Source organism: Electrophorus electricus, chromosome 21, assembly GCF_041902795.1.
Source record: "Electrophorus electricus isolate QZ-2024a chromosome 21, ASM4190279v1, whole genome shotgun sequence".
Taxonomy (NCBI): domain Eukaryota; kingdom Metazoa; phylum Chordata; class Actinopteri; order Gymnotiformes; family Gymnotidae; genus Electrophorus; species Electrophorus electricus.
This window is the reverse complement of record NC_137517.1, coordinates 5337596-5354841: the sequence shown is the minus strand read 5'-3', so window position 1 is coordinate 5354841 and position 17246 is coordinate 5337596. Positions and strand designations below refer to the sequence as shown.

The 17246-nt window shown below is 42.2% G+C and overlaps 2 protein-coding genes across 4 annotated transcripts in view; both read right to left on the bottom strand.

The window, feature by feature from the left end:
- Positions 1–6391: 6391 nt before the first annotated feature.
- Positions 6392–8880, bottom strand: LOC113570375 (uncharacterized). Of its 2 annotated transcripts, none has more exons than XM_035521747.2 (3): positions 8294–8880; positions 6927–7769; positions 6392–6567 (listed from the first exon to the last, which is right to left on the bottom strand). In XM_035521747.2, exon 2 carries the CDS (start codon positions 7753–7755, stop codon positions 6931–6933), a length of 825 nt encoding a protein of 274 aa, XP_035377640.1. In that variant the 5' UTR covers positions 7756–7769; positions 8294–8880; the 3' UTR covers positions 6392–6567; positions 6927–6930. The 2 variants fall into 2 exon arrangements, with proteins under 2 accessions (XP_035377640.1, XP_035377639.1); XM_035521746.2 differs by having other exon boundaries at positions 6935–7769.
- An 854-nt stretch (positions 8881–9734) lies between these two features.
- Positions 9735–17246, bottom strand: part of vdra (vitamin D receptor a) — a 55398-nt gene continuing 47886 nt past the window's right edge. For both annotated transcript variants that reach the window (XM_026998627.3, XM_081703929.1), the window contains one exon: positions 9735–17208. In XM_026998627.3, the coding sequence (XP_026854428.2) occupies positions 16955–17208 (254 nt within the window). In that variant the 3' untranslated portion in view covers positions 9735–16954. The remainder of the gene's footprint in view (positions 17209–17246) is intronic.

Here is a 17246-nt window from a genome sequence, read left to right as displayed (position 1 = left end):
GGATAAAAGAGAATGAAGAATTAGCATAACTGAATGACAGAGAAAATAAAGCAGAAAGGAGGAATAAAGTGAGAGAATCATGGAAAAGAATAGTTCAGTCAGCACATTTGTTGATCAGGAGCAGACCAGCGTAAGGTGAGAGAAGAATCAGAGTTTAGGACACACACCCAGACACCCACAGCCACTTCTATCTGAAATGGAAGCAGACATATTGTAACGTGGATGGAGGGACACGCCCTTTGCAGGTCACTATCTAGAACAGAACAGTGGGAATGGTGGCACCAGAGGAGGAGGCAGAATGTGCTACTTTGTTTGGAACCCTCAGCCTCCTTCAGGCTGTTCAGTACTGTAGCCACTGGGCACCCGGTAGTCAGGCCAGTAGTGCAGGATTTATCGCAACTGTACGCAATAAAATAAAAATAAACAAAAAATACATTACCATGCAGTTGTATAAATAAATAATCAATAAGTTCATTATTTACAAAGAGAGTCAGTGGAATTCCAGAGAACATAAAGGTGTTTTTGTTATTATTTTATTCTTTCATACTTTTCTTTTATTTTCAGCTTTTAAGACAGACATTGTCCATGCTACAGTGATCAGTTCCTGTCCCGACAGCTGCATGTGTGGAGTTTCCGTGTTGTCTCTGTGCTCATGCGGGTGACTGGTGACTCTAAGTTGATCTGATGTGTGTGTGCCCCGCAATGGATGAGTGCACTGTTCAGGGATTACTGCCTACTGCCCTATGCTGCCAGGATGGGCTCTGGCCCTCTGTGACCCTGAACGGGATTAAGTATCTTTAGAAGATTAACGAATTAAACATATAATAATGCTAAATATGACTTCCATAAGCTTAGAGTTAGAGAAACCCTTCGGAGATATATGTTACCTGCTGCTTCAACTAAAAACAGCCCTTGTTTGTTTAGGAACTATTGCAAGGGTTTAGGAATTTTGTGGACTTTGGAAAATTGGAATTTCAAGCCCAGATGAAGAACATCTGACCTGTGTTCACCTCATCAACTAATATATATTAATGCATTTTTTTTTTGCTGCATGTCATAATCCCAGATGTTTAATGTTTGAGAGTTCAAATGTGACACTGTGAGGATGGGATGCTTTCTTTAAGACCCAGATACTGGGTCGACCATTTTTAGCAGATCACTGCTTTGTTTGCATGTTCTGGCATGGGCCCTCCCTCACTGCTGATAACATTTGTCAGGAAACTGGCTGACACTACAAAGCCTGCACTGTGAAAATCAAAGTTCTGTGTGCTGTTTCAGTTCTATCTCTGCATGAGTCAGAGAGAGAGAAAGAGAGGGAGAGAAAGAGAATCAGCCTCTTTTCTTCACATTACTCTTTCTGCATGGCATAAACTCAGAAAGAAGTGATTTTCTAATTGTATCTCATAACCACAGACATTTTAATTGCGGATGTTGTGATGAATTAAAATTTTTAAAGTAAATCGAGTCCTTCTGTGTTTCCTCATGTGTGCACACACGGAACAAATTAACAAACATGCACACAATTACACACTGAAAGCATACATAAGGTGTTTTACTGAAAAACAGTGAAGTGAATGATCATATGGAAAATTTAGTTTCCTCTTAATTTTTCCTGGATCAGTGAGACGAAAAACAATCTTCGATCAAGCCAGAATCTTTATTAAATTATTACATAATCTGAGGTGATCTACTGCTATCTAGTGGTGGATCAGGTGTTGTTCTTTAAACATGGAAGACAGAAGAATGAGCAAACGTACCAAATTATGGACGTCATACTAAACTGATAATAATTTTGTAAACTACTAAGGATGCATCATTAGATCATCAGTTTGTTCTATATACCGATAATATTGCATGATGGTTTTATAAATAAATTGCTTCAAATAGAACATCAAGATCATGAATTCTAGTAGTGAATAATTTACACATTAACGCACATTAGTTTCGAGAGGCTTGTCAGTGGCAATATATATATATATATATATATATATATATATATATATATATATATATATATATATATATATATATATTTTTTTTTTTTTTTTTTTTTTTTTATCCCATCCAAAATGTCCCTGGATGTCCCTGACAGAGCAAGAGTCAGGCTGTTCCTGTGTCATGGTTGCAAGTGGTTGTGGGTAAAGATGTTGCCACAGTAACAGATGAAGGGAAGGGATACGCAGAGCTCTGGGCTCCTGTTGGCTATGCTGTATAATGTTGTGTATAAACAATATCTCTATACGCAAGCACTATTGATCTGCTCTAGCATTTGTGTGTTACGACTATTTTAATAACTAAATTCTAATTATTTTTATATTATAAAATAATTTAACTAAATTTTTAATTATGCTAAGAATATTATATTATTTTAACCATTGAGTAATAAAAAACAAAACAAATTACCATCACTTAAACGTAACGTCGTCAAAGAAGAAACCAAAATTTTGGCACAACTTATCTGATGAGGTGGCAGTCGCGTTCTTCAGTCGGTTAACAACTTTCTCTGATTCAGCTGTAAAGTTAATGATGTGGCTCTAGAAAAGCACAAGTTCTATCACAAATTTTTGCCTTGTTCAATTTTGTTAGCTGGCCCAAATGTATAGTTGTTTTACAATGACAGAATTAACGTTTTCTAAGTCAATAATGAGGGTATGTTCTTACTGATCAATTAACTCTCTTCACAAGAAACACAAATCAAGCAAAGTTTGTATTTCAGCTTTAATTCTGAAGGGAAATAAGTAAAAATGCTAACGTTAGCTTGGAATATTGTGTGTCTATGCGATCAAACGTCTGTCGCGGTTTATAACTTATTTTTACTAAGGTGTCTTCAGTCTGTAATCGTTGTTGCTCTAAAACGTTAAATTGTCAGATTTGCATTTCGATCACCCGATGGCTCAATCAGTGCTTCACTTCAAAATAACGAGCATTCGACAGCAGTCTGAAAGTAGCGTACTGAACGACTATGTTTACAAGTCTTTACTATAGTTTTGCTATAGTCATTAAAATGCTTTAGTTAATAATATATGCGTCTTATTTTGTAAAATATAACGACATCTACATTTATTATTTGGAGACGGACGAAGAGTCAGCTCGCTCAGTGAACGGCCCCCTACTGGAATCCCTGAAAAGGACGAGGCAGCTGTTGCCTGATGAGTGTGTGTGTGTGTGTGTGTGTGTGTGTGTGTGTGTGTGTGTGTGAGAGAGAGAGAGAGAGAGAGAGAGAGAGAGATAGGCTGGGGCATTTTTCAATTAAAATATTTGTTATGCTGTTTATGCCCTGATTTGGGACGTTGGGAATAGATAATGTGAAAAATGAATAACACAGCCATTCTGTATCGCTAAATACTGCAAAAGCAAACTCATCACTAAACTGATGAATGATAGCCTACGTAACTCACAAAACTGTGAAAAACTGTGCTTTATTCTCTATGTTTTTCTAGATCTTGAACAGATTTTTATCATCAACTTTGTCATCCAATGTTGAATGTTGAAACTGAATGTTTTGGACCCACAGCTAAAGATGAATCAACTCGATCTTAATAGTTCACGGGGAACGAAATGCCACACGTCATCTGCTCCAATTAAGGTTATTTTAGGCAATGCACACTAGTTACGATACAAATAATTGTTTCACCCAGATCTGTGCCCTAATCGGTCTATAACACCACTCGTACATAGCACCCAAGCTACTGTAATAACCTTTAGCAGTTTGTCATTTTTTTTCCACAAAACGCAAAACCGCTCTCAAGTCTAAAAAACCTGTGACCATTTCACAGACGTTTAAGGAAAAGGGACAAACCTGGGAGCGCAACGCGTGAAGGAAATTCTTGGTCGGACCTTCGCAATGTTCACATGATTTTTTTTTTTTTTACGGAAAAGAGCTGCCATGTGTATGTAGGCTGACGTTTTCACGACAGTTCTTGTGTGGCATCTGGACTACTGACAACACCTTTTAATGACTATAGTATTATATAATTTTTTTCACCTCACCTCACCTCACATATCTAAGGCTATACACATTTGTAAATACTCTGATCAAACCAACTGACCCGTCTGAAGAGAACTGCTGCCACTGTTATAAATCCAGCAAAGCTTCACACTTCTCCCGGTCCGGATGGGACGGTATTTGTGCTGACTAATGTCCTGAAGCCCTGTGCCGCAGTGGAAAGCCCTAAACGATGAACATAAAGAACATGTAAACCCACCTTGGCACCCAAACAAAATCCTCTCGTTACATTTTCATTGGGCTGACACATGCAGACGTGTTTTTGTCTTCAAATTGGTTACGTTCTGCTCTATGGTACCTTTCAAAATTAGCCATGCAAAGCCTACCACACACACACACACACACACACACACGCGCGCGCGCACACACACGCACGCACACACGCACGCACGCACGCACACACACTTTCAGTAAATTCTACCGTTTAATGAAGCTTTTAAGAAAATCATTATGTTTTATTTTTTTTCCATTTTGGCATAATACATTTTTTATGTATCAACAATGTTTAAATAACATACTAAATACCTTGTTTATATATAGATTTTTAAACATGATGAAATGTATTTTTTTAACTAAATTATCAAAGTATACAGATCCCTTTACTAACCAATTAAGTTTTTTTTCTCAAAATTATCCACAACATATGCTACTGTTTTACAAAATGTGTCAGATTCATTGTTCTTCTGAATTTATAAAAAGCAAAAACCAAGCATAACTGCCCCCATCATTTCTTGAAAGACTTAGTTTGAAATACTTTTAGCATTAGGTGTCGAAGAGAATTAAACTCTGGAATATCAACAAAATATCAACAACTAAAATTCAATATATATTCTAATCATGCCCAGGCCTTATTGCCACTTCAGCTGTATACATGCATAGAGTAAAATGCAGTGATGTTCTTCCAGAACCGTGGTACAGCCCAAAAACCCAATCAATACAACACGGTTTTGTAATTCATTGTATAGGACCGATGAATAACGCCTTGATCACATTCAGTGAAATTCAGCGACACCCATATAACAGGATGACAGTTGACTGAGCGAGTTGACTGAATTAGTACATGCAGCCTGACCATTTTTGCGAAGCCACACTGAAAAAGCAGTTCACCAAAGTAAAGATACATTTTCTAGTCGAACCCTTTAAGGCAAAGGCCTGTTTCCCTCGTGGATCTGAAATAATTTTTTTTTCCTACTTAGCCGGTGTCACTAAAAGTATATCAAGGGAGAGGCCAAAAAGTAATAAAGGTTAATAAAATGGTTTATCCGCCTGCCTGTGTGGTTTTAGTTGTATAATAACACTGTTGTAGAATAGCGTTAATCAATTAATGAAATTAAACATAGAATGATATATTACATTACCTCTTAACACCTGCTCCAAAAATGACTGTTCGCAGAACAATAAGGTAGAAGACTATGAAGTATAAGTTCCTCTAACATATCTACTGGGACAGGACTCTTGCTTGCGAGCATAACTGCGCAGTGTGTGGTGTTTCATAAGGGCAAACAGAGTGGGGACTCGATGTTGAAGAACAGCCCGGGACAAAAACAAACAAACAAAAAAAAAGGTTTAGAACAAGGTCTGCGTTCAAAGCTTTTTGTGTAGTGCAGTGCCACAAATTAACATGAACATGAAGGTTATCAAGGAATTGCTGCATACGACTGTGGTGTAAAGTCGTGCTACCAGCAGGCTGAGTGGTACGTTTCGGTCCCATCATCTCATCCCAGTACTGTGTCTTTGCCGCTCCTCTCCAAAAGGTCTCCAGAGTGAGAACATATTCCGTATAAACCATTCCTAAACTGTGGAATTCTCTCCCACGACACATAGCAGCTGAAAACATATTTTAACCTTAGCGTTTCTCTAGTTTTATCTCGTGTTATTTGACATTGTTTTTTAATTTTTTTTAGGTTTATTCTATTTTATTCCTCTGTCTGTTTTACTCATTTTGTTATGCCATCTTTGGTATTTAATGTTTACCATTTTAAAAAACTGTTTACATTTGGGAATTCTGTATTTTTTGTTTATCATTGCTTTTTTCTCAATTTCCTATATTTCTTTTTTTGCTTTTCTCCCTGTGAAGTACTTTTAGACACCTCTGTATGAAAAGTAATATTTAAATGTAAATTTTAAAATAGGCTTTCTAAACAGAACAGTTGCTTATATAACTACGATTCCAAAAATATATGACTAAATTACAATTTCTTTTGCATTACAAATATTTCAGTAATTACCCAAATATCTCCTTGAAGATCTTTCTCCTTTTTCACTTGCTCTACCTACTAAACATGGCAATGTTTATCCTGTCTTCACTTATGTAAATCAGAAACGAGACAGGCTGCTGAGGACAGCTGCATCAGACGTCATGTATCTGAGAGCGACTGACAGATGAACCAATATAATTAGGAAATTTATTCAAAGTCCTCTTCCAGTTGGCAGAGGGATATGCAATCAGTGAAGAATGTCACTGGCTTTGGCAGCCTAGCAGACGCGAGTCTCTGTATCTGGATATTCCCGCTAGATACAATAGTCAATAGGTTCCAGATATATTGCATATTCATAATCACCTGGGGAAACAGAACAATACATTCATGACATTAAAAAAAATCCCCAACAAAAAGGGTTGTAGGAGAAAAAAAAAATCAAACACTTCAGTTAATGAGCACCATAAAGGAACTCTCCCAAGTGTTCAAACTAGGGACAAAGGACAGTCTGGGGTGTTATATTAGGGACTGTAAAAACAGCCAGTAAATTCATATCCGTATCACAGTATTATTGGCACTTTAGTTAGTTTCAAGGCTAGCAAAATCATTAAAGCAGTGTGCTGGTCAACACTGACACTACTCTGTTTATTCTGTTCTGGAATGCTACTACTGTTCTACACACTCCAAGCAACATGCCACCGCATCACCGGCAGGTTACGTACGGACTTACAAGATGACCTCAATATCGTAAGCAATCTTCTGGATCTTTGGGGCTGGTCTGTGCGTCACTTCATGTACATCCACCTCTCTGCTCTCGTGAACCTCAGGGACTCCCGAATGGCCGTGTCTGTCACTCCTAGCAGAGTAAAGGTCACTGTCCGGGTGGTGGGGTTCGCGCTTGTGCTTCTTTTTTCTCATTTTCCTGGGCGTCGTCTGCCGTGCCGGCGTGGCCTCCACCGCGGGCTTGGTCTCGGGAAGCAGCTGCAGCCGCAGGAGCATATGAGGGTCTATCAGCGGCTCCACGTCGTGCTGCCGCAGGACGCGGATGATGCCGCCGATGTTGCCCAGCTGGTGCTCCTGGCAGAAGAGCACGCCGCAGACACTGCAGCGGTACATCTCTTCCTTGTCGTGGATGAGCTGGTGGCGCTTCAGGTTGTGGTGCGTGGTGAAGGCGCGCTCACAGCGGTTGCACGGGAACGGGCGCTCGCCCGTGTGCACGCGCTGGTGCTCCGTGTGGTGGCTGCGACTCAGGAAGCGCTTGCCGCAGACGGCGCACGGGAACGGCCGGTCGCGGTCATGGAACTGCACGTGTTTGGCCAGCTGGGCCAGGGAGAAGAACGACTCGCCGCACACGCTGCACACGTACTCGCCGTTCCCGTTAAAGAGATGCGGCGACAGCAGCAGGGGCCGCACCGCCGGCTTCAGCGGCACTGCGAAGGGACCCGCGTCGCCAGGGGCGACAACGGATGCCACGGCTTCGTGTGCTACTACCTCAGCCTCACCATCTGAGGAACTTTTTACCTCCATCAACTCGGTCTCCAACTTGGACATCTTTGATAGAGATACTGAAAAGACAAAGAACCAAAGTGATGGGAGTTTAGATGTGTAAGCATCTATTTGACTGTTCATGCAACACTGAAATACACCTCCGCCTTTAAATAAGCAACTGTCTAAATCCAAAGACAACGCTTTATTTTTAATGGCTACATAAAGGAATTATGGAGACGTAATATAAGATTTTGTGCTCATCACATGGATATAGTGTCCCTAAACAAGTGATGTGACTTCTCTCCGATAGTAAGGGAATAAACACAAAGCAAGTGACGGACCAAAACGTGTCCTTTCTGCACTTTTTGCCTTCAGAAGGCAACTATCCTAAGCTATTAGCTACAGAGTGACATTTTGTTCTCGTTTTATAACTTTTCCCCTGCTTTTTATTTTTAAAAACCCGAGCGGCCTAACCTGTCGATTCTAGCCATTGTTTTCCGCGTTAAGATATCACTAGCGACATTTCAAAAATTATAATAATCGACTATTCGCCGCCTGTGCAATAACCACGTGTACAAACGCAACAAAAACAAATCCTTACCTCTTAAAACGGTTCGCGTATCTGGAGTTACTTACAGCGACGACTCCCCGAAGTGAGCAGAACACAGTGAATTCTTTAAACCGGTCTCGGTTTATCTAGTATGTATGATCTTACAAACTGCGCGTTTGTCCTGCTTTTAACAGGGGTGCTAACCTAGCTGGCTACCACCCGCGACATATTTGCCATCCGGCCAGCAGGAAAACAAACTTTCCCGCGGCTCACTTCTTTAGCTTATATGCTTAAGAAGCTACGGGACGGGAAACATTGTTTGTAAAAAAATAAATAAATATTTGCAGCGACACCCAGAGTTACAACAAGAAAGAATCCACTATTATGTCCTGTGACTTCACTTAAAAAAATCTATTTTTGGGGAAACCCCCCCTCCCAACGAAACCATCACCCTCACGCCACTCGCACCTTCTGTGCTCGACCACTTCCGGATCTCAGAGGGCGCGTCTTATTTACGGGGCTTGTGAAGCGGGTTTGACATATAATGTAATATAAACATATTATGGGCTTCGTCTTAAAGTTCATAATACAATTAGACATCTGCAAACAAGTGTGCACTAATAGGAATTAGAATTTGACTATTCAAAATGAGTTAAGGATATTTGCATTTACAATCTTGCTACTAAGAACGGCAGTTCAATATATCTACAATTACACTTGGACGAAGCAAAATATATTTTTAAATACCTTCACTGAAGTATAAAGTAGGCTATGATTATAAAGATGGCACATTAATTTCCATCTGAAGCATAGTAGAAATGTAGACAAGGTCGGAGCTAGCAGTGTTTTAAGAAGCTATCTCTGTTTTTTGACGCAGTATGTACCTGTTCACTTATTTGAATGTCTAGACACTGAAAAGAGGTGGTTCTCAGCCATACCGTTCGAAAATTAATACACGGGCTTTTAACTAATATCTTAGGTGGTAAATGGTTATTACCCCTCCAAAGTACTAACTAGTCCGTGAGCTTTTACAGCCAAAATAATTTATTTGGTCATGGTTAAACATAAAGCCTAATAAACTACACACCGTAAACAGAAATGTGTTTGTGTCCCTAAATTTGAGGCTTTATTGTAGCTTTATTGTAGGCGAATGCTTTACCTTGTTCAACATACGATAATAATCAGATTTCAGCACTCTCAAAAATGTTTAAAAACCTTTGTTATTGGTGTTTAGTAGTAACATGCGTCGCTTGTCAAGTACGCCAACACATCTGGCAAACCCCAAGGACGATGTCGCTGTGTGCCGTTCCAGTCTACACGGCCTCTTGGTGCAAAACACGGCCTTACTTCAAAACTAAACGCTGCAATTTGACTTTCCTTAACATGTGGCACATCAGCAGATTATTCCGACATCTAAATTTATTTCTCACTTGAAGCCATGAGCTGCTGCAGTCCATAGTTCCTCCACACAATAAAATCCACACCTGTAGCATCACTATATACAGCTGTTTATTTTCTCCAAAACATTTCATTTACTACATACAACGCACAAAATAAATGTAATGGAGCGACTTTTGGGAAGATAGGAGAGACATCAACACAAAATAGACAAATATTAGGGAAATATGGCAATACTACTTGGTTAGAGCATGGAAATCCTTACAGTGTTAAGCCTAGGCCTAGCAGTCTAAGCCAATATGGTACTTGAAGTGAGACTGATATGAGTGTTTTAGCTTTATTTGGAGTATCAAATACACAAGTGCTTATCTTGGGATTACAAAGGTACAGGAAATGAGATAGCATGTGTGCATGTATGCCAGTTAGGTCTGCAGCTGTGAGAAAGTTTGTGGACCCTTTGGAATAAAAAATAACTTGTGAAACAATCATTATCTAAATCATAATCTCTTATTTAATAAAACCTGTAATTATGCCATAACTGTTGAGAAGTTGTTTACACAGTCACGGTTACTGATGGAAAACGTACATGAGCCGTTGTGTTCAAAGCCTGCTTCAACCTCTTACTGACAAAACTTTTTTGTTTGCTTTTTGTAGCTGGTGACCAGTCCTACGAGGCTCTACACTACTTTTCACAGTTTATTTCTTGTATGTGCTGCTCAAGTAGTCTTAATAGATTTCAGGTCTCGACTGTCATGCTCTTTTGTGGATTTACAATACTGGACCTCTTCCCGCATGTTTAAGGAGGTTTTGCTGCCGCTACACAGCATTTTGTTTTCTCCACATACACTAAAACCATTACACTTCTTTCCATGTGCACAAACTGTGGCAAATTATTTTCGGAGTGCTATGTAACTTATCAGCAGGCAAACTCTGAAGAGGGCAGTGACACTAGAAAAAGCAGTGATTTCTTCCATGAGCCCCATTCCTTCAGTGCTTGTGGCAGAATGGTGAACGCAGACAGTGCAGAAGATAACTGCTGATCCTCGGCCGTCGCCCCGGGGTTCAATACTTGGTCAAGAATTCAACAGAAGGCTTTTACACAGATCTTTATACATGTCTCTTTGTAGAGAAAGCAGCAAGGACAGAGAATTCCTTGTGATGAGCAGATAACAAGAATTGCAAAGGTTTGTATTACTGCATATGGTGTGTCAGAGCTACACTTGACCTGAGTGGAACTCGTGACACCATTATCCTAGAGGGTCACATACGTTTCCTATTAATAAGCTCTCACTGTGTAAACCACTTGATAGGTATGGCAACATATGTTTATATGGTTTTTAAAACTCAGATTAAAAAACCTGACCATATTGCAGGAGCCATTGATGCAGAAATGACAGTAATTCCAATGGGTTCACAAACATTTTTCACAACTATATTTTGGAAAGCCATGAAAGGTCCACTAAAATCCACAACACCCACCACTGGCTTGGGGAGAACTGAGTGTTCAGGTATTCCACTCAACTTGGCTGAGCAATTCAAAAAAGGCTGCTCGTTTTGAGTTCCTGCTGATCAGTACAGTGCCACCAGAGTTAGGTTAGATCCAGGCTCTCAGCCATGTATATTCTAGAACTCCATGCACATTAGGTCCATATTATTTCAGTGGGGCAGTAGGCATGAATCTGGTGGTTGTGAGTAGGTTCTACAGATGCTAATGTAGAACGTTAAGGGGAAACCCTGGACATCCAGAGCTCCAGCCAAGCAGCCTCAGACAGAATGTAACTGGGTCAGCCTCAGCACAATGAAGGACTGATCTGAAAACCCGCTTCTGTAAAAGCATGATGGTAACTAATCTTTATCCACTTTTTAAAAAAGGTTTGTACACGACCACATTATGAAAAATGCTACAATAGTGATACAAAAATATATGTTGCTTTCTGTCTTTGTATGTTTTTTCTTAGCCTGAGACACAAATTTCATGATTAAAATCTATGCGCATTTAGTCTTCATATTGCATATTTATCTGCTCTTTGCTGGATGAATACAGTTCATAATTCTTTTAATGCCAACATAAGCATGACAATTCCATTTAATAATAAGAAAATTCACCATGCTAATCTTTTACCTGAGAGAATGCACACGCAACTGAACAGTATAGAGCATGTTCTGTACCATACAGACCTAAAGCATATCGTTTTGAATAAAAGGTTAAAAGTAATGACTGAGAGGAAGGCAGCTGACTCCAGGACTTTCTCTCCACCTTTCTGTCTGAGACAAGTGTGTGGATCTAGAGCTTCCCCTCATGTGCTTTCCTCACGTTTGGCTTTGGACCATCCTTTCAGTCTGTATTCTCTGGGCTCCAAAACCAGAATGACGAAATCTAGAGTCAACCACACCCACAGAACTCACAGCCACCCCTTTGCTTGCACTCTGGAACCATTGGTTGGGAGTTCTGTAGCTCAAGTAGCATTGACTCTAGATTGACTCTGTCCAGCTAAGGAGTGCAGGCTAATAAATGAATGTTTGGCAGAACCACTTGGCCTGCACACTTCTGCACTGAAACCAGCAGCTTAAAACTTCAACACTCTCCCAAAATAAGGCTTTGGGTTTTAGGCACACAGAGGTATTGTAACTGAGCTAGCATGTGGATGGATGATTGAATTGAGCAAATGCTGACCATTGGCCCCGGAGGTCAGTCTGTTGCATATTCAATCTGACAAAAGCTAATAATAATAATACAATTCCTATGATGAATGAGAGTATAGATCCATAAAAATTAGCATGTTACAAGCAAGACTGCTGGTAGATTGTGTGTATGACTGTGTGTGTGTGTGTGTGTGTGTGTGTGTAAACCAGTAAGTGAGGAGGTAGCAGAAGAGGTTTTAAGCAGCAAGGAAGCCTTCAGACAGGAACCCAGCAATGCTGGAACATTGAAAGGCAAAGCAGGAGTGAGTAATGAAGATAAGTCAGAGTTTGGTATACGCGAGGCTTGAGTCCATGACAAGTTTGCAACCTTTTTTCCTGCGACAGTTTTGTTCTTTTTGCTTTGCATAAGTGAAAAATAAGGCTGCTGTGTGGAACAGGGTGTAAGGAGAGAGAAAGATAAAGACAGAGCCGCAGAGGAGCGTGCAGCAAAAGATTCACGAGCTCCGATACCTTTCAACACTTTCATATGCTGCAAACGATGGCTCACCAAAAGCTACAGTGCGGAAACACCATAAACACTACAAAAAATGCAGCCAACCGCTCAGAAACTGCACAACACATTGTAACACCTCAATAGCAGAAAGACAACACTTGTAAATCGACTTCTCTTATCAAGCTTGAGTAGCACAGTCTCGATTTAGTCAGCTTGGTCGTCAAAGGCTCTGGCTGTTGGCAGCAGTGCAAGCTAATACTGACGGAAAGTAGTGTTCAGGTCGGAGAAACGTCTTACCAAGCAGACGGGGCCTTGACATTCCTGCAGCAAGCAGCTGCAGCACTGTTCACATGGCCACGCTACACGTAGCATGGAAAGGAACCGGATTGCGCCCCGAAGCAAGAGACAGAGTCCTCTGAACTCCAGGCTTATTATACAGGTAACTGAGGTAAACAGTCCAGCATTTGAAAGAGAAGGGAATAAATAAGAGAAAGAATTTATGTGTGTGTGTGTGTGTGGAAAAACAAAACAAAACAAACAAACACAATCACATACTAAATGTGTGCAAACTGGAGAGGTAGTTCATTTTGGTTGACAACGGCACCTGTCTGTGTGTGTCTTACACAGTCAGCTTTCAGAGTCATCCAAGACTCTTCTTGGCTAAAAATAAAATAAAAATGTTAAAAATCACCACCAATCAGCATAAAAGCCCAGGCCCAACATACACATCAAACACTACCTAGACGCAACTCAGTTCAGGATCTCAATTTTGTCTGTTGTGCCTGACCTGATGAGGACTCTAGAGCTCCATACAGTCTAGATTTCTGCAGGGTTTTTCCTGACCTGGGTTTATAGCCCACGTCCAAGTCATTAGCACTACGTCCTAGTAACTACCCAACAGTGTACAGTCATAAGCGGAGCAAGCCTGCAACGTTCTCCTCTGCCATGTGCTTTCAGAGGGCAGGTTCCTGACGAGTGCACAGCAAAAACGAACAGCTGTGCTGAAATCCCAAAGCCAGACCTTCCTTTAACTGCTCTGCTGCTAGACCCACCTCACGCCTACAGCTTCATCCACAGTCTGGAGATCACCTGGATACAAAGACCAGCACGTCCACACAAGCAATAAACTCTTTTCTCAAGCTTATGACCATTCCAAAAGGAAAAATGCATGAAAGCTCAACCCAAAGAAACTCTAAATACTGACCATACTGAAACAAAACAAAAGGAAAAATAGTAGGGGGTGGGGGGTATCATTGTTGGAGACCCTGTTCCACACCTTTCTGTACCAGGGGGAACAGGGTCCAAGCCGGGGGGGCCGTGACACCTGAACTCTTCCCTGCTGAATCCATGGTGGAGACAGTCCCCATAAATGTTTGTGTGTGTGTACCCATGTGTGCGTGCGTGTTTGTATGTATGCATGCGTGAGTTTTAGGTCTTCCCTTGTGAGATCTGAGTTCCTGCGAGTAAACCGGTGGCATCAAGTTGGCTGTTTGAGACGAGCTGAGTTCTGTAAGGCGATGGAGGCAGTGATGCCGGCCTGGGTCTGAAGAAGGTGAGGAGCATTGTTTGTTGAGAAAACCGCCTTCTCTGTGTATCCGTCTCACTGCGCTGGATGAAGCTTATACTACTAGAAATAACCCAGAAGAAGCAGATCGTAGTAAACTGTACACAGTACTTGTAGGTTAATTCAACTGTCCACTAGGTGGTGCTGCCAGTCCACGTACGGTGAAGTAGAGCCAGGCAAGTCACAGAGAGAGCAAGCGAGCAGCAAGGTCCTTCTCTTCCGTCCATAGCAGAGTCCCTCTCTGAACCGCGTATGAGAGGGTGACCACCTGACGACGACTGAGCAGGACACGCCGGCTCCTTCCAGCCTTCCCGCAAACGGCCATTAGCCGAGGGCTCCGCGATCCCTCCGCGTCCCCGTGGAGCGGTTCCCTTCCAAACATGGATTTTGCACAGCAGCAAGAGTCTGGTTTGAGATGTCTGATTGATTTGCAGCGAAGAGTGCGACGGAGAAAAAAAAAAAAAAAAGCTCCTGATGTGGACATCTGGAATATCCAAAGCCATTCAAAACTAAACCAAAGTAATAAAAATAAAAACAGTAAAAGTAATATTGAATGATGAATTTGCACCTAACATCATGGAGATTATTAAAGCTTATTAGCTTATTACGTCACCTCAAGGAAAGAGACCAAACCATAGCATATATTTGCATATTTGTGTTAAGCTCTTCTGAAATGATGATTATCTTAGTACTTGCCTATGCTTTTTGTTTTTCCACTAGACTTAATATGCACAGAAATGTTAAAAGTGGTCTTATTTACAGCGTACGACCACAAGAGAGCAGCAGAAAACTGTAAACTGCTTTATCAACTTCCTGCCCCAAGCTTACGAATTATGAATCTCTTGTGAATCTCTCCTAATAGTACATGATTCCCTATGTATACCCTAATTAAAAATGCTAACAGAGCAAATGTGCTCAGATTCAAAAACATGACTGATATTGGCAAGTAAACAATCCCATCTCTTAAGATTTTGGAGGGATGTGCTGACGCTGCTTGTGATGTAATATGCCAGGCCTGCCAGGTGTCGTGATGTAATACGCCAGGCCAGCCAGGTGTCGTGATGTAATAGGCCAGGCCTGCCAGGTGTCGTGATGTAATACGCCAGGCCTGCCAGGTGTCGTGATGTAATAGGCCAGGCCTGCCAGGTGTCGTGATGTAATAGGCCAGGCCGGCCAGGTGTCGTGATGTAATACGCCAGGCCTGCCAGGTGTCATAATGTAATACGCCAGGCCTGCCAGGTGTCGTGATGTAATATGCCAGGCCTGCCAGGTGTCGTGATGTAATAGGCCAGGCCTGCCAGGTGTCGTGATGTAATATGCCAGGCCTGCCAGGTGTCGTGATGTAATAGGCCAGGCCTGCCAGGTGTCGTGATGTAATATGCCAGGCCGGCCAGGTGTCGTGATGTAATATGCCAGGCCGGCCAGGTGTCGTGATGTAATATGCCAGGCCGGCCAGGTGTCGTGATGTAATACGCCAGGCCTGCCAGGTGTCGTGATGTAATACGCCAGGCCTGCCAGGTGTCGTGATGTAATAGGCCAGGCCTGCCAGGTGTCGTGATGTAATAGGCCAGGCCTGCCAGGTGTCGTGATGTAATATGCCAGGCCTTCCAGGTGTCTTGATGTAATACGCCAGGCCGGCCAGGTGTCGTGATGTAATACGCCAGACCTGCCAGGTGTCATAATGTAATACGCCAGACCTCCCAGGTGTAGGCAAGCTAATCAGTTTCATTCTGATGATGGGAAGTGGCAGCTTTAGAACACTTTGGCACTTCCGTACGGAATAGCATGGACAGTCCAGAGTTGGATATGAAAACCCAACGTCTTCTCCGACATACACACTGTAAACTGCAGCAGACAGAAAGTTGTTAGCAGACGTCATTAGAACCAAACCATTAGAATCAGTGTTATTAGGATTCGTTTTGGGATTCCGTCACATTGTTGTATGCCTGCTCTCTTGTGGTCATTAAATATCCTACCTATACAGACTTCAAAACCAGAGATCCCCTTATACTTCATCCAGTATGTGTGCGTGTCTACTAGTGTCCTTTTCTTTCATATACACATAAACCCACATCTGTACACATCACTCCATATACACACCCACACCCACACATACACTAGAATCAAAGGAGCCTGCTAATCCGATTTTAAATCCTAACAGCCAGTCATCCAGCCATATGCTTGTTTAGCAGAAACCATCTCTCTTAAAATTAGATATTAGCTTATATTTATAGTTCAATTATATATATTTATAGATACATTCTTTTAAACATTCCCTTTAGCTGAGAAAAGGAACTTCCAAAACCCTGTCCAAAAGCCCTACCCATAAATCACCTCTCCCTCCACACACACACACACACACACACACACACACACACACACACACACACACACACACACACACACACCCACAGAGCCACCCGCCCGTGCAACCCTTCCCCCCACACAGTAATCAGTAATCAACCATCCAGCCATCCCCCGACACGCCCGTGCCCCGCGACGGCCCTTGGCTTCTCGGCCTCCTCCCGTGCTCCTTGGGAGGCAGAGCGGCTCCCGTGCTCGTCACTGCGGCGATGGGGCTGGGAGGGGCCAAGGGCCGGCCCCTCCCCTGGCGCTAGGACACCTCGCTGCCGAACACTTCGAGCACGAGCGGTGTGAGCTGCAGGCTGTGCTCGGGCTTGAAGGAGAGCGAGCGGTACTGCTTGGAGTGCTCCTCATTCAGGCTGCGCAGGTCGGCCAGCTTCTGGATCATCTTGGCATAGAGCAGCCGCCCGCCGGGGTGGTGGATGCGGATGTACGCCTGCAGCGTCTCACACAGGCGGTCTTGCAGCGTCTCGATGCGCGCATGGTCTTGCACGCTGGGGCGGTCTGCAGGGAAGTGACAGTGGGGAAGCGGTGTGGGGAGA

Bases quoted from the DNA above. Each gene is read 5' to 3' on its own strand.
- LOC113570375 (XM_035521747.2), bottom strand. From the start codon at position 7,755: ATGTCCAAGTTGGAGACCGAGTTGATGGAGGTAAAAAGTTCCTCAGAT.